At 32.9% G+C, this 18,629-nt stretch overlaps 1 protein-coding gene across 10 annotated transcripts in view; it reads left to right on the top strand.

Moving 5' to 3' along the window:
- The window catches only part of Fbxw7 (F-box and WD repeat domain containing 7), a 186,768-nt gene that overhangs the window by 159,283 nt on the left and 8,856 nt on the right, over window positions 1-18,629 (top strand). For all 10 annotated transcript variants that reach the window (XM_048813525.1, XM_048813522.1, XM_048813521.1 and 7 more), the window contains 4 exons: window positions 2,000-2,141; window positions 11,205-11,339; window positions 16,367-16,490; window positions 18,136-18,272. In XM_048813525.1, the coding sequence (XP_048669482.1) occupies window positions 2,000-2,141; window positions 11,205-11,339; window positions 16,367-16,490; window positions 18,136-18,272 (538 nt within the window). The remainder of the gene's footprint in view (window positions 1-1,999; window positions 2,142-11,204; window positions 11,340-16,366; window positions 16,491-18,135; window positions 18,273-18,629) is intronic.

The following is an 18,629-nucleotide window of genomic DNA, read 5'->3' as shown; positions in this document are numbered from 1 at the left end:
GAATAATTGTACATATAAAATACAGGAGAGATGATGCAAAGGCTAAAAATAAAACTGTCTCTTAGTTATTCAGGAGCTGCATTTCTGTGTGATTTTTCTCATGTTGACTATCCCCCTCTTTACTCCTTGCCTTTTGACAATTTTACTGTTTTGGCACTTCCACCAGAGGGTGTGGAGGGATAGAGAGACAAGCAAAACTATTCACTTCATTTTGCTTCTAACCTTAATAAAGTATTTCTTAGATGAGAAAGTTGAGTTGAATGTTGAGCTAATTGTAAATGGTCTTTTATAAATGTATAGAGTCCAGTAAGCCATATTATTTTCGTCTTCTATTACTATGGCTGAAACTAGGACAAAGGTATTAAATTGTTCACTTGTTTCAAGGCATCTTATCAAAAATAAATGTTGAATTTTTATCATAGAACACATAAAGTTTGTCTTTAATTGTTCACTTTTTTATTGAGAAAACAACTGACTCTTAAATAAAATTTACTAACACAGAATTAGCCCCAATGGGATATTTCGTATTTATTTCCATGTCTTTTTTTGGAGATTTTGTCAGTTACTAATGTATGTATTTGGTGTTTTATATTTCACAGATAATAAAATGAAACTCATTTTTCTTTTTTTTTTTCTATTTTTTGTCTTAGAAAATTTAAGTTATAAGCACATTCTATTGTGGAGAATGAGAAAACTGAATTTACCTTTGAATTTAAAAGAAAAGAGGATAGACAATTGTTGAATATTAGAGATTAACTTAAATGTGTGTTCAAAGATTCAAAGATTACAGGAATGAAGATTTTTATGTAAAATACATTCAAATACATTTCATATCAAAAAATTGAAGAAAACATTGGGGAAGTTGTGTCACAAGTAATTTAACAGAGCTTAACACTCGACTATTATGATACAATACGTATGTGATTTTTGGATGTAGAACACTATTATAACTCAAGAAATTAAGGATTAGTCTAGAAATGTAATTTTGTTAACTAAACTAAACCATCTTCTCCTTTTTTTTTTTTGTAATATCTCTAAAATAGAAATGAAGAAATGCTCAATATTTGCCTTGAGAGTAAATAATTTAATTGGATACAGAAATTTAAAAATAAAGTTTAATATATCAATAGCATATCTATGTTCTTCCTGCTATTAGTTGTTTTTAGGAGAGTTAGACAGGTCATTTGGTCTTAACCTCTTTCATTTTATACTAGATGCAGATAAGTTCTTCACACTTAATTTGAATAACTATACATCTAATCAAGGCTGATTCTTATCAACTATCAGACCAAGCTTTATAAATAACAGTTAAGAATTAGATAGCAACAGCTTAAGAGTATAATTATGAAGGCATCTGGGCAAACTTAAGGAATTGTTTGACTAGTGATATCCAAAACATTTGAATATTCTGTTTATATACTGGAGTTTTTAAAACAGAGTCTCAAACTCCTTTTTATAAAGAAAATTTAAAATTTAAACTTTATGTCTTAGAAGAGGGCCTATATATTCTAATGAAATATGTGATTGATTGGTTGATTGGTTGATTGGTTGTGGCTGGATATTAAACCCAGGGCCCCATGCGTGCTAAGCACATATTCTAAATTGGAGCTACATCCACAGCCCTAAGGAAATATTTTACCATTATTTGTATGTATGTATCTGTGACTTGCAGTTTTGCCATAGAGATTCTGTTATTTGGTTGCAGTTAGCATTGCTGGGATAATAACAGGTGGTTATGTAGGAGGGAGGAAACTTGCTCCAAGAATAGCAAAATGGGTTTTGTGTACTCATGTTCTCTGGGAATAAGCAAATAAAAGGAATAATTGGATTGATGTTTGAAATATGCCCAGGTCATCATCCTTTTTATTAAATAAGCATTCCTTATTTTTAAGAAATATATGTCTTTGCTTCTACTGTGTGTGTGTATATGTATGTATGTATGTATGTATGTGTATATATATATATATATATTTTTTTTTTTTTTTTTTTTTTTTTTTAGTACCACTGGGCTTGTGCCATGTTCAGCAACACCAACAACTTTTGGGGACCTGAGAGCAGCCAATGGCCAAGGGCAACAACGACGTCGGATTACATCTGTCCAACCACCTACAGGCCTCCAGGAATGGCTAAAAATGTTTCAGGTAACATTCGTACACACATTACTTGAAATGTTTTACTTAACTGCTACAAAAAATAAGGGACATTCACCCATAAAAAAGAATGAAGTTACATGTAACCCTGAAAATGAGCCTAGGGAACATTATACTGAGTGAAAGAAACCAGACACAAAAGGCCACATGTTGATTCTGTTTATATGAAATATCCAGAATAGGCAAACCCATAGAGACAGAAAATAGATAAGTGGTGGCCAGGCAATGAGGGGAGAAGATGATTGAGACTACCTGGTACTAGGTGTAGAGTGTCTTTGGATGGCAGAAGTGTTGTGGAGCTAGATAATAGAGGTGATGGCTACACATCAAGGTGGGTGTGCTGGGAACCACCTAAGTGTGTACTTTGAATGGCGAATCTATGTGACATGTATCTCAATAAAATGCTATAAAAATAAGGGAGCTCATTTTAATTTCTAAATGTACTAATTAAGAAAGTCTAAGGCTTGTTTTCTGACGTATATTTGCATTTTTATAGATTATTAAGCAATAAGACCATTTTTCTTTTTCTTATTCATGTTTGGGTCTTGGGTTGTTGAATGTACTCTTATTTTTTAAATTGCATTGCTTGTAAATTAGGGACTTTCAATTAATTTAAGAACTCCAGTAATCACTGGAGGTGACTTATTTGTCACTACAACCCCACTGGAGTTGATGAATGCATCTTCTTCTTATCAGTGACATGCGTATATATGACTCAGCATGCTCCATTTCCACTAACTATCTTTTACTAGTATTTAAATTCTTTGAACATTTACTGGGTAGATTGGTTGCTACCAAACCTTGAATATTATGAATTTTATGACTTAAGATAGTGATATTAAATTGATTTATCTCTTCTTCCTGTGAGATAATGCATATGAATCAAGTGTTTAGCAAAATAGTTGGCATGGATTAAGCACTTGCTTAATTATTCTTTGCAAACAGTAAATAGAAATGATGTGAAGATCTGATATTATCTACTATACTAATGTAAAAATGAATATATTTTACTACTTCTGACTGCTTGAATTGCTGGGTACATAATGAATGCACAGGGAAATAATAGTTGAAAAACATACTTCATTTGACTTCATTTGCTATTTCAGATTTTTAAGATGTCACCTTATGTAAATCCTACTATTTCACATACCTAGGCAAAAACAGAATAAATGTCTCATTTTTTTTCTGGGGGTGGAAAACTTACTTAAAGCAATGTTGCTTTTAAGTGGATTTTAAAATTTGTTTTCTACCCTCCAAGTGATTTCAGAAGCACTAGGATATAGCCAATTTGAGGAAGGATGGTAACTGAAAGCTTAGAACGCTGATATTCAACAGGGTTCACCTTCGTGGTTGTTAGAACCGTGGGGGTGGATGGCCACTGCTGTTCTCTAGAAGGTGGAGGCAGTATAAAAGACAGCCTCCCACAACAAAGAATTATCCAGTCCAAAGGTTAAGAATCTCTGGGTTAGGGAATTAAAGTTATATTTAATTCTTATTAAAATGTTATGAAGCCGGATGCAGTGGTGCACGCCTCTAATCCAGGAGACTTGGGAGGCTGAGGCAGGAGGATCACAAGTTTGAGGGAAGCCTCAGCAACTTAATGAGGCCCTAACTAACACAGCAAGACCCTATCTCAAAAAATAAATAAATAAAATATTTTTTTTTTTAATTTAAAAAGGGCTGGGATGTTGCTCAGAGATAAAGTACCCCTAGGTTCAATCTCCAGTACTAAAGAAAAAACAAAACAAGTTATGAACCCACTGCAATTACAAAGTGGCTTTTTTTAAAGTAAGTTTTCATGGTCATTTGTTCATGAAACATACCTTTTCTGCAAGAATTATTCCTACCCATGCCCTCCCCCTACATTGTTTTACCTCAGGTTCAGGTTTTTTGAATTTTTATTTTTTCCCGTGTCCCCAGAATTCTGAGTGTTTTATTTTGTCCCATTCTTGTAAAGGAAATTTATACATCAATAAGATTTGAAAATAAAGCACAAGACATTTATATATTCTTTTTAAAAAAAAATATTTATTTTTTAATTTTTTTAGGTGGACACAATATTTTATTTTTATGTGGTGCTGAGGATCAAACCCAGTGCCTCATGCATGCTAGGCAAGCACTCTACTACTGAGCCATAACCCCAGCGCCTCCCCCCCTTTAAATATTTATTTTTTTAGTTTTTTAGGTGAACAAGACATTTATATATTCTTAAAGGAATATTTAAAGATTTCTATCGTCTCTGATTAAGCCAGGAGATGGGTGTGTAGGTGTGTGTTGCCATGCTTGTAGGCGAATGTCAGTTTACAATACAGCACTGAAGAGGATTGCAGAGCTGATTTCTTATTTTTTTGTACTGGAGATTGAACCAAGGGGTACTTTACTATTGAGCTACATCCCCAGTCCTTTTGATTTTTATATTTTGAGGCAGCGTCTTGCTTAGTTGCAGAGGGTCTTATTAAGTTGCCAAGGCTGGCCTTAAACTTGCAATCCTCTTGCCTCAGCCTCCTTAGTCACTAGGATTACAGGTGTAATTCTGCCGGATTCATATCATTTTTGCAAGAATATACTAACATGATTGAAAATTACCCGATTAGCAATGGTTTTATCATCATTGTGGACAGCTTCTGATTGTATGTGAAAAGATTTATTTCTTAGAAGGTTATTTAGAGTTAAGATTTATTTTCATGTGATAAGGCCCATTTTTTTCCAGTGTTTTAAAGTACCAAAATATTTTTTGCAAACCAGTTAGGATATTTGCCGATTTTAAAGGAACTCTTTAATATTGATCTATAGTTTAGGGCATTTATGTTTTATTTTGCAGTAAGGATATTTGAGAGAGTTCTTTGATACAATGTTTGTTTGTTCAGTTAGCTTATGCTTTCCTTTATCAATTGTCCAAATGTTACTACTTGCTATATTTCATCAAATCTGAGACTCTATAGATCCCAATTTCAGAAACATTAATTGTAAAAGCCAAAATGAGAAACTGTTTTGTAGAATCAATGAGACTCAATAAACTAAAGAGTGCTAGCCAGCTTTTGGCCCAATAAAAGTATTTGTTCATTTGAGAAGTAGGTACAGTGAAGAAAACCTGTTCTTAATTAACAGGAATAACATGGAATTATCCTCAAAGATAAAGAACCATAATTTTTTTAAGATAAATATTATTTAGCAATCAAATCTATAGCAATAAAGAACAATTTGACAGGTAGATCAGGACCTTAATCTTCTCAGTACCATGTGTGTCTTATGACACACCCAGAACTTCATTGTCATAGATTGCCCCCCTTTTTTAGGGCTGATGCCAAAGTAACTAGAAATGAATCATTTACCTAAAGGCTTACAATGCTTTAGTGCCTAACTTATAGGTAGATATAATTTCATAGTAAAGTGGGGGAGTCATGAATTGACCTATGTGGTACAGTTGAGGGATAATTAAACTGGCACGATTTCTACAGATATGCTGTGGTGGCATTTAATGATGACTTGTCTGTTTCATAACAAACAAAATGGGAGATCTTGTACTCTTACTGTCCTCCTATTGCTCCTAAGGCAGTGATACAGCATTGTTTGGGTCCAGCTCCATCTATTCTAACAAAAGTATTGTGTACTCAATTTGTATATCAAATGAGAACAAATGATACACCATCATGGATAAGAGGAAATTAAAACACAGTGCTACTACAAAATAGAAGTGCAAATTAAAGACAAAAATAAAAAAAAAAAAAAAAAACAAGTTTTACTGTTTGAATTTTCAGTAGTCATGGATTTACTTTCTACTTTTATTTTGCAGCCAAATTGAAGCTTCAGATTATTAATTTTGAGGGAGATAGTTGGTCTTTTGGTTTGTTTATATCCTTTGAGTATTAATATATGGTTTCTCACTTGAAGTGTTTAGACTAGGTGAAGACTAATGGCATGAACATTCTTTTTTTTTTTTGGGTAAAATTTATGTTCCCAGGCATCCTGAAAGAATAAGCATATATGACCTAGATGGAAAAGCTCTTCGTTCCAATTTTGGCTTTGCCTCTTAATAACTGGGTAATTTTATTGATGTTATGTAACCACTCTTCCCTTTATATTTTTACTCCATAAAACAAATATAACACTATGAATTTATCAAAAGGAAGAAAACATATAGGTGTGTTTAAAGCTGTCCTTGGAATTACAGTGGAGACCATTAAGTTTAGCTTTCTCCACTGGTCAAGATACAGCCTTTGTGGGCCTCAGTTTTCTTGGTCTTAAAACGGGCTGTCAAAAATAGTAGTTTCACATCCTACCATGAGGATCAAAGAAATATGTGGAGGAACTCTAACATTGTATAAATGTCATTAGTTTCAAAGTATTTTAATCAAAGCATATTTGCATTGAAGCTATAAATGTCTTTTGAAAAGATGTTACACTCAAAGTAATAAAAATGATAAAATATAAAGTATTTCTGTTTTGATAGCTAAATGGGAGTCAACCCTATTAAATTGAAGGATTTAATCAAGTTTCATGCTAACATAGAAGCTGTATATATCTTCTGATGTATTTTATACAAATCTTGTTTGCTAATCAACAAAAGATTAAAACCTACAGGATAGTGCCCAAAGAGGCTAAGTTATATTACTTTGAAATTTTTTTAGTTATAATATGAGAAACCTTGTTAAACCTTATGTGGGTGAGTTGAAGAAAATCATGTATTTGACCAGAAAAGACTAAAGGAGAATTTCATATGTCTTGAATATTTGAAATACTTTTGTATTAAAAGTAGAAAGAGGCTGATTCTTGGTTTCTTCAAAAAATAAAACCTGTGTTGTGTTCTCTGGGTCAGATTTTGATGTTAAGTAGAACTTGAAAATTAGAACTGGCCCACAGTGGAATGGTGGAAGTACTATAGAAGTCAGTTATTTCCCACATGCAATTCAGGCCTGGACCTGACTAGGGCAATAAGGATCACCTATACCAACATGGATGAGTTGCTTTTCTAGAAAAATAAATATCCTCAGCTGTATCTTGACCACTGAAGCAGACTCTCAGGTGGTAGGTTGTAGGACTATGTGATTCCTGTACTCATTGGTCAGCTTTGGGGGACCACTGGTCCAGACTAAGCCCTTATAATGTAGGTGGAGTTTCTGAAACTTCATCCACTTGCACAGTGAGTTTACTGATAAAGTTTGGGCTCCTGGTTACATTTCCCTGCCCCTACTACTCTTCTGTATTACTTGTGTGCTCCAGTTCCTAAAATAAAATGATATTTCTATGGGGAAATTTTCAAATTTGTATTTGCAGTTTTGCCCACAAATTAAAATTTGTTTCTCTTGATCCTTTCTAAACCTGGAATGTTTTTCCTATCCCCTTTAATATGCTACCACATAAGTTTACCATGAAAGGCCAAAAGAGGTGAATTTTTTTTCCTTCTTCCAGGAGGACCACTTTTTAGATAAAACTAAAATAATGATTATCAAAGTTATTCATCAGTTGCAGATAAACTAAGGCCTGCCAATGTTTAGTTTCCTAATCCTAAGTAAAATGTTCTTTCTACTATTCATTGTTAAAAGTTTGTTGTGTGTGGTTGTTCTTTTTGTATTAATATGGTCATTAACTGCAGTGTTTTCAAGTTAACACATACTTCCCTTGCTGCTCAATCATGCATGGAATTTGAAAGCAGTTTTGGAACAGACAGCAAGCAAGTCCTAGTGTTACCATCAACTATAAAGAAAAGAAGCACTCTCTGGAGAGTTTTGAGATAGCATTGGTATAGTAATCCCTTTCTCTGTGGGGATTCATTCATCTATTCTACAAATATTTAAAAAATATGCATATTTTGCACCAGCCCCTACTTTGGGTCTGGGTTACAATAGTGAACAAACAGACAAAAAATTGCCTTTTCATGGAACTTACGTTCTTGTCAGGAGGAGTTGGGTGAAGGGTTAGAACTGGTTTCCGATTTTAAAAGGTTGCCCAGGGAGGGCAGAGAGGAAGGGTGGATGGGAAGAAGACAGGCCTGCCTTATAGGTATCTAGAGTAGAATGTGACAGGGAACAGCAAGTGAAAGGCTCCGAAGCAGAGCATGCCTGGAGTGTTTGAGGCCTAGAAAGAATGTGTGTGGCAGAAAAAGTAAATAAGAGGAAAAGGAGTAGGAAATTAGAACCTTGTGGGCCAAGCAAAGACTTTTTATTTAACTGAAGTGGAAAGCCAGTAGAAGGTTTGAAGCAGAGGATTACTGAGTACCGAGTGGAGAATAGAAGGAGCAGGGCAGAGGTAGGACGCTGGGAGTGCAGCCATGGGGTTATGCCAACAGTCCAGGTGAGGGATACTTATGGCTTAGACCATGTAATAACGGTCAGATTCTGGGTGTGTTTTGATGTTTGAGGCCACAGAATTTATTTGGGTCAGAGCCATCTGTTGATGAGAGAGAAAGATGAATCAGGGATGACTCTAGTTTTTGGCCTGAGCAAGTTGTAGAACAGAATTGTGTTTTACTGAACCTAGCAAGACTATGGAAGTGGAGATTTAGAAGGAAAGATGGAGGAGTAAATTTCATTTACTATAGTTATAGCTTATGTTCCTCATCCTTGTTAGTGATATACTTTTCAATAAATTAGCTCAAAGTAACATTTACTGAATGTGTATGTAATTTGAATTGAGACATAATTTAAATTTCATTTGACTCTTGTTAAGTCAAATATTCTTTCAAATCAAAATATTATCCAAAATACTGTTTACTCTTAGAGACATTTTGCTATCTAGGCATAATTTTTTTTCATGAACTTTCTCTTAAATATATAGAAATTTCTGACACAATTTCAAACATTTACTTAAGAACTGAATTATTTATCTTCTATTCTGGTTTATTATTCTATTCTACACCTGTCTATTAAAAGATTTGATAAAAGATATTTCTCTTCTATTAGCATCATATACTTTGTATTGATATTATTTTTCTATTCTTTTAAAAATCAATAATTCATTAACTGGAAAAAAAAACATTGAACATGTATAGCTTATTACCTTAAATTAGATATAGTATTTATTAATCAAATGCATACCTGTTTAACATTTAAAGTAGTAAATACATTGAAAGATTTTTCTCTGTCTTTTTACTATAGAAATTTCCATGGAATGTCTTGGTTGTTAAATCAAAAATTTTTTTAGATATTTATTTTTTAGTTGTAGTTGGAAACAATACCTTTATTTTATTTATCTTTATGTGGTGCTGAGGATCAAACCCAGGGCCTAGGCGAGTGCTAGGCGAGTGTTCTACCGCTGAGCTACATACAGCCCCAGCCACTTAAATCAAAATTTAATCATGAACAGATCCAAAAATATTTTTAAAGCAGGCATTCATATAGGTGAAGATTCAGAGGTTTATTCTAAAATTATTCTATCAAATGCCTTCCTTTAAAGCCACATTTTAATTAAGTCAGCAGACTTTTCCATCACCCGAAATGGGCATGTCCTTATGGTAGCAGTGTCCACAAACCCCTATGATGTAGATTTGAGGGAAAACACATTATAAAAAGCCACCGCAAATCCTGCAAGGGATGTACATCAGTAAGTCAGTGAGTCTACACTGTGGGTGCTGAGTGGTCAGAGATGAGTAGAGATTGATCAGATTGTCAGATAGGCAAGTTTTGGGTCAGTGTTTAAAGTTATATGAGGGAAACCAACAAAATTCTTAAGATGGTTGTAATTGACCGTGTGTGTGAACACATGTATGTAGTATTTTTCATTTTTATGTGTAAATCCTCACTCTGACCAAAAAGTATATAAGGTACATATTTGATGAATGTTCCGAACATATATGTTGAAGTAAAAGGGAAAAAAAACCCACAATTTATTGGAGCCTGTGGTTCCTTATATTAGGTGGTGAAATGGAGTATATTATAGAAATAGCTAAATACTATTGAAATATTTCATAGTATTACCATAATCTGTACTTAATGATAGGAAAGAAGACAGGTTCATTATAAATTCTAAAAGTGTAAATATTTTAAAATTGCTTTAGGAAATATTCTGAGTAAGGCTTTTTGGATGCTTAATATATCTCAGTATTTCAAATATAACAAAATCCAAGAAATGGAGTATCAAAATGCAGATCTTTCTAGCTCCAAACCTCACTTATTATTCTCTATTCACTCTGCTTCTGAAATGGACATTATAATTCACAAAGGTACTCAAGCAGGCATAGATTTACAGAAGCAAAGGTTCACCCAAGGGTGTTTTTTCACTTAAGTATCCTTAGTTATTTAAATATTTTGCATGATTATTGTTAAATTTTAACATTTTTTTTTTATTTGCATGGGTTTTAAGTTTTTCTATGAGAATCTTGGCTTTTCTATGCAGGTGCTCCTCACTGCGGGGGGCGGGGGGGTATTAATTAAAAAAAAAAAATCCCTTAATGTCCTTTTTAAAGTATAATAATGTTTTTGTTTTTCTATGGTAATAACATTTTGTTTCTTATTCTCATTTGGCCTTTGCTTATATTTTCAATAATACTGTTAGCTATTATTTTCTATTATTTGCTGTTTTTATCTGAAATTATTTTCATAAGACAAATCAAATCCCCTTTATTTGTGAGAAGTACTTCTCAGATACGCAGAATATCCAGTTATTAGTTCTTCTCTAAATGATGCTGTCAGTCTCCTCTTAGGTGAGTGTCTTATGGAAACCATCAAATTTAATGGTGCCCACTAGAAAGAATATAGAGAAAGAAAAATTAGTCAAAATTCCTTATGTACTCAGTTACCCAAATTGATGTTTCTGGAATAAAATTTTGGTATCTCAATGGTATCATAGTTGTAGATGAACAAATAACTATCATCATAATGTAATACAAAAATATTTTCTCATGACTTTTAAAGCTTTGATAATATAAAAAACAGTAAACTTCAGACTAAATCATATCACTTCAGTGGATTCTGAAGAAAATGTGATATAAGCAGCCGCTTTGTAACATACAGAGTGCTTGCTTACTTTGTTCAAGTGTGGTTGTGTGTTTTTCCTTTATGAGTTTCTAACTTGGAACATCTGTTAAAATAATAAAAAATTCTAATTCCTCTTTGATAGAGCTGGAGTGGACCAGAGAAATTGCTTGCTTTAGATGAACTCATTGATAGTTGTGAACCAACGCAAGTGAAACATATGATGCAAGTGATAGAACCCCAGTTTCAAAGAGACTTTATTTCTTTGCTCCCTAAAGAGGTAAGGATGATCAGTTACAGTGTTCAGTGGGTGTTTTTTGAATATGTAACTCAACTGCTACAACCTTTAAACATTGTAATACTAATTGTGGTATTCAGCATTTTCAGTTTAACACTCTCGATTTGTGGTCAAGAGGGCTTTAAGTTGGTAAACTGCCATGACTTAATAATGTAATTATCAAATTAAAATACGCTTATGAACTAAGTTCCTTCTTTCTACAACTTGATTAAGTCAGATATATGAGACTAATCATTGAGTTTCATTCATTTTATGTTTCTTTACCAAGATTTTTCCCTATGTTATCTGAAGCCCAACGTTCAGTTTTCTTGGTATGTTCATTATTTGTAGTGTGGATTTTTAAAAACAACAATTTTTTTTTCTTATTTTGTCATTTATGTATCCTAAGTCCCTTTAAGACCAGTAGTTTTTTTGATGTTATTGAATTGTGGCTCTCTGGTACTTAGATTATATAATTATTTTTAAATGTATAGAATTCTATATGTATATCTTTTTCTACTACTCATTCTCCTCTTTGACTCCATTATACACACACACACACACACACACACAAACATACACCCATATCAATTACATTTTTTAAAATATTTTTATTAGTTGTTGATGGACCTTTATTTTATTTGTTTATATGTGGTGCTGAGAATCCAACCCAGTGCCTCACACATGCTGGGCAAGCGCTCTACCACTGAGCCACCAGCCAGCCCCCCAGTTGCATTCTTAATAGCACTTTTTGGAATTATTTGTGCCCATTTCTTTCTTTCTTTTCTTTTGTACCAGGGATTGAACACAGAGGCGCTTAACCACTGAACCACATCCCCAGCCCTTTTTTATATTTTATTTAGAGACAGGGTCTCACTGAATTGCTTATGACCTTGCTAAGTTGCTGAGGCTGGCTTTGAACTTGGGATCCTCCTGCTTCAGCCTCCTGAGTTGCTGGGATTACAAGCATGTACCACTGCACCTGGCATCTTTTTTGGTTTTTGTGTAAACTGATATTATTCTTTTGTCATGGATTGATTATTGTCATATGGGCACTCTTGACTGAACAAGGTATAGTAGAAGATATAGTGTTGTTATTGATGTTATAGATTTCATAATTTCATTTTTGACAGCAGACAAATAATATAACATTAAATAATTGATGTCCCCATGATTTATATTTGTACCAATTATCATGCCATTAATTATATGTCCACCCAGAAGACAATATAAAATAGTAGTAAACCATTTTAAATTATCCTGAAGCTTCAAGTTTGAACAGAAAAGGAGTTGATTTTTTTTCAGATGATCATTCTAAATACCCTAACAATATTAAATAGTGCCAATTATAATTTTACATTGGTTATGAATAAAATAGTATTATATTTAAGCATAACTTCAGGGAAAAGCAAAATTGATACAATATCAATTTCTTGAAATGTTTTTTCTTTGGAGTGTTTGTTAAAATGACATTGTTCCAGAAAAAAATTCTTATTCTTGGTAGTTCTTTCTAAAACTGAATCTTCTCAATAGATTTGGCTTATAAAAGTGACATAAGCTCTCTTTGCTTCCAGAAGGGCATTAATAAAAGGAAACACTTTCATAAGTATTTGACTGAAAGTAAATGTACTCACCTCTGATATATTTTTTGTGGTTTCTTTTGATATCCTCCTTACTTTGGAGGGTAGCATTTTTGTTAAAATGCAGTTTTCAGAGTCTAGTTTATTCCCTTATCTCTGAGAATAGAGAGGGTTTTTTTTTGTTTGTATGTTTTGCTTTGCTTTATTTTCATTTCTGTAGTAACTTCTTAATACACAAAAATGTGATTTAAACTCAATAGAATTTTGAAAGTATTTTTAAAGAGTCCAAGAACTTAGCACAAATTATCAATATCAAGGGTAAATCCAGTAAAGATTCTGTTGGCTTAAATATTCTTTTAAAAGTTGCCTGAGGATAAAGAAGTGAAGCTAGAGAGGAGAATAAGAGAGATCCTTAGCTTAGCATATTATCTGTGTTTTTCCTTTTGTTTTCAACTACAGAATGCTTCCTAATTTGAAAAATGCTTTATTTTATACATGAAGAAATAATGGCATAGATCTGCCCTTAAATTAATTAGCTTTATCTTGCCCAGAGACTCAGTATTATCATTATTTAAAACATTATTACCTCTGTGACAGGAGATGGAATTATAGTGTTTTTCTTATAATTATTTGGGAAGATCTCAAAGCTATTTACCAACATTTACTTACTAATCTGAAAAACCTTGACAAAAATGGCACTAGTGTCATAAGAGAAGCTTGTGTTAAATAGCACTCTCCTTATTTTGTGAGTAAATACCAAGGGAATCATAGTGGTATAATAGATAATCTAGAACAAAACCTGATATTCTTGATGTAGGATTAGCCAACATTCTCTTTGTTCATTTAAATTTTTTTTCCTTGACAGTACACTGAAATATAGCAAGCCTGGGAAAGTATTAGCCACCTCTAAAGTATAAAATTATGGTCTCTGTCCCCTAATAAGGATCCTGTCTTAGTTCAAGCTACTGTAAAAAGTATCACAGACTGGTCATCTTATAAGCAGAAATTTATTTCTGACAGTACTGAAAGCTAAGAAGTCCAGTATCAGGGCACCTGCATGGTTGAGTTTTGGCGAGGGCCCTCTTCCAGGTTGTAGACTTCTGTCTTCTCATTGTATCCTCATAAGGTGTGGCTGAAAGAGGGTAAGAGGGTTCTCTGGGTTCATTTTCTAGGGTACTCATTCCATTCCTAAGGGTTTCATTCTGATGACCTACAAAAAAGCCCCACTTCCTAAAAACATTACATTGGGAATTAGAATTTCAACATGAATTTGAGGGGACACAAACATTCAGACCCATTTCAGAGCCCCGTATGACAGAACCTTGATTCCTTTGAGGAATTGGTATACTTCTCCGTAATACACAGTTAGGATCATATAACTTATAGTTGTTCCCTCTTTACTTGACAGTTTAACTCAAAACCCATGTAAGACACTGTTGCTAGTATATGCATGATCTACTTTTCCCCTGGTTTAAACCTTCTTTGCTGATTTATGTTTTTCCTGGCTTTTTTATTCATAGTTTTCTGTTTTGCCTTGAATAGTTTCTCTATTAGCTATATGTTTCAATTGAACTAGCTGTATGTAAATTGACAAACATTTAATAATTGCAAGTTCAAGGTTGAATTGGAGCCTCTGCTCCTTTAAAAGACAGTATGTCAGTTACCTAGTACACTAGCACTTCAGCTTTCTTTAGCACCTGAGTGTTGCTTTGCATTTTTCTAATGCATCCAAACACTGGACTTGGATGAAAAGAAGGAAATTTTTCCTTTTGGTTTGAAGAGGTACTTTTGAATTCTCAACTATTCTTAATTTCTTGCTTCCTTGTCCCTAGCCTTTAAGATGAATTGAATGTTTCTGTAAATTACTTGGTTTCTACTTCAGTCTGATAACTCAAGATAAAGAATAGACTTTTTCATGTGAACCATTATAATATCTTGGACATTAATCAGCATCTCTTTTGCACAAGCATCTTTGTGCTGGACAATATCTATATTGAATTACAATTTCACATAGATTAATAATATGGTAACATCACATTACTGTTACAATGAAACTAAACAAACTTGCCTAGGCTTTGATTGATGGGTAATTTTAAAATTAAGTGGCTTGTAGAGTACCCGTTAATCAAATAAAATGTTGAGAGATGTATGTACACACATGTTTATATACACATGTATATATAGGTTATTGAATATAATCATGACCTTTTATTTTAAATGAACTCGGTATGTGTAGGTAAGAATGATCTTCTGAGAGAATCAATTAATTCAAGAAAAGTGTTTCACTTTTATTCATCAATAGTAGTATTAAGCTTAGTACTGTCTAGGTGGAGTGTTCTGTATGCAGAATGTGCTCAGAGTGTATGTGATTAGAAGTGAACTCCATATATATATATATATATATATATATATATATATATATATATATATATATATATATATATATATAAAATCATTAGGAAACCTTAATTTAAATCATGTAATTCTCATTTAGCTTTGAAAAATAATTCAAATCATACTTTCACTTCATATGTAATCTTTGGCACTTTAAATGGTAGTTTGACTTAATCCTTGCCATTTAGTTTATAAAAACTAGACTTTGGATAAATTTTCATTCTAATATTGTAATTTAAATTTGTATGTGATGTGTGAGGCTACTTGAATAAACATGGTCAAAGGCCATCACTTCACTTCTTTTCCTTCCTTTTTCTTTACTTGAATTGGCTTCATACAATGGAAAAAAAATGATGGTTTGCAAGTATTATAAACAAATATTTTAAATTAATAGTAATCCAAAGAGCTAGCTGAAATATACAACTCTATGTGACCCATCGAGAAAATCCCCATAAGCAATGTAAAGTAATTAGAACCCAATTACTTTTATGTGTCTGTGGAATGACTTAATAATTGTCTCATTTTGTCATTTATAGTCAAGTGTGTAAATGTTTTAGAAGTTTTTCATTGTGATAAATAGTTTGATGTGATGAAGAATCACTAATTGTGATATCTGCCTATCTGAAATGATAAAAAATTATGTAGAACTCTCATTTTTTATCAGTCAGGCTATCAGGAAGGCCTCAGGTTCTGTCTTCAGTGAACTTGCATTGTAGAGGGGAGAGAACACGGGTATATATAATTACATAAAAATTAAACTTATTGTGGTGAGGTTCACAGAGCAAAGGCAAGAACAGAGACAGAGGTTTAATCATTATTGTATAAAGAGATAAAGAGTTAATGCAGTGAAATTCATAAAAGCCAAGAGGGTGTTTTTGTTTCTAATCTAGTTTATATTTGTTAAAATTGGAGTTACTGTCTATCATAATTTTACAAATTATAATGTAATTACACTTATATCTAAGTGTTTTATCCTGTGGAGAATAATTAACCTTTAGTTCTATAATTTAAAAATATATATATATGGGTATACTATGTTTTTCTTCTGTTCAATAGCTGGCACTTTATGTGCTTTCATTCCTGGAACCCAAAGACCTGCTACAAGCAGCTCAGACGTGTCGCTACTGGAGAATTTTGGCTGAAGACAACCTTCTCTGGAGAGAGAAATGCAGAGAAGAGGGTAAGGTTCAAAATTGCACAGAGAATATGCTTATGCTTTGAAAAGGCAAAGTAATTCTGAGAACAAGTAGACAAAATAAAAACAAGTTTTATGTGCAGCTAGAATAAAGTGGTGGATAAATGAGTAAAGAGAACTTTGGTAGCCTATCAAAGAATGGATCTTCATTTAAGGGAAAGAGTCAAGATGAGGATGATTTAAAGGCAACCCAAAAATTATATTATCAATTAAATACCCAGCATTGAGTATTCTATTTTTTTCGTCATAAATATTTATTGAATACCTCCTGTGAGCTAGACATTCTTAAATGCTGAAGATATAGAAGCATCTTGCCTTTTTGATTTTTTTTTTGTTTTTGTTTTTCCTGTCCTGGAGCTTATATTCTTAGAACCTGTTTAAAATCAGAAAATCTGTTTTAGTAGAAGAGTAGGCATCATCCATATTAAAGGGAGTATTTTTCCCCAGCAGCCTTCTAGAAAATGAATCATTTGGACAAAAAAAATATGTAAAAATATCATTTGCCTCTGAGAAGCAACATTTTTGTGAAAGAATCCTAGAGGTATGGGTAGCCATATGGGGGGGGACTCCCTAACTGTATAGTCAAGGAGAGCATTGATGGTTGGTCTGGGTTAATAATGCCTTGAGGTGAAGCTCCACACTTGATTTCTAATCCTGATTCTATCAGACCCCTGTCTGGATCTTGGATTAATCAATGAAATTATTCTTCTCGTGTATGCATATATATAAGGTAGGATTAATCAACTCTGCCTCATCTCTCAAAGAATCATATTTTAAACTCTTCAAAAAAATTGCATAACATACATAATAAAATTTATCATTTGAACCATTTTTAGGTGTACAATTTAGTGCTATTAAGTACACAGGCATTGTTGTGCCACCATCACTGTCCATCTCCAGAGCTGCTTCGTCTTATCTAGCTGAAACTTGGTACCCATTGAACATTAACTCCTATTCCGCCTTCCCCCTAGCACCTGACAAACACTTTGTCTTTATAGATTTGATTAGTTTAGGTACCTTTGGTTAAAAAAAACACAATATCTGTCCTTTTGTAATTGCTTTATTTCATATAACATAATGTCTTCAAGGTTCACTCATGTGACAGTATCTCCTTTTTTAAGATCAAATAATATTCCATATGTGTGTATGCCACATTGTTTATCCATTTATCTGTCAATGGACACTTGCATTGCTCCCAGCTTTTAACTATTTTGTACAGACATCTATTCGAGTCTCTGCTTTTAATTATTTTGGGTTTATACTCAATACTAGAATTGCTAGATCATATGTTACTTGTATATTTAATTTTTTTAAGCAACTGTCAAATTATTTCCCACACCAGCTAAGCCGTTTTATATTCACACAAGCAGGGTACAAACATTCCAATTTTTACACATCCTCATCAGCATTTCCTAGAATCATTCTGAGAAAGAAATGAAATAGTGAATACAAAAATATGCCATATAGAATGTGAAGTCTACATTATTATTGCATACTTTATAACAGAAACTGGACAGTGTCCTGCATTTTTTTGTTTTGAGCATAGAGAAAAATGAGATATATTGTTAAATATGAAATTTGTATTGTTGATGAAGAGAATTATTCTCTTGGAATTCTTTTGGTACTTTAGGGATTGATGAACCATTGCATATCAAGAGAAGAAAAGTTATAAAACCAGGTTTCATACACAGTCCGTGGAAAAGTGCATACATCAGACAGCACAGAATTGATACAAACTGGAGGCGAGGAGAACTCAAATCTCCTAAGGTAACTGGACTCTTCCACAGAAATTATTACTCTATGGTGTAATACCTAATGTATTGTTTTACTTCTTGGTGAGCAGTATAACTTCATGCATATCTTCTGTGGAAAGAAAATTGTGTTTTAAAATAACTGGAGATATTTATGTAAAAGATGAGTTCAGGTGAATTGATTGTTTTTCTCTCTTATGTAAATGAAAATCTCTGAATATCCTTTTGAATTTTATTGTGTTATATACGTTCTCCCTCAGAATTTGCCAGTCCCCTAAGACTACACTCCAAATGTGATTTTTTTTTTTTAAGGACCTAGATTTTGATTTTTGGTGGCTTTTCTATGTTATATCTTTATAAATTGAAGCATAAT

The sequence above is a fragment of the Marmota marmota genome, unplaced genomic scaffold, assembly GCF_001458135.2.
Source record: "Marmota marmota marmota unplaced genomic scaffold, marMar, whole genome shotgun sequence".
Classification (NCBI taxonomy): Eukaryota; Metazoa; Chordata; class Mammalia; order Rodentia; family Sciuridae; genus Marmota; species Marmota marmota.
This window is presented reverse-complemented; position numbering and strand designations above follow the sequence as displayed.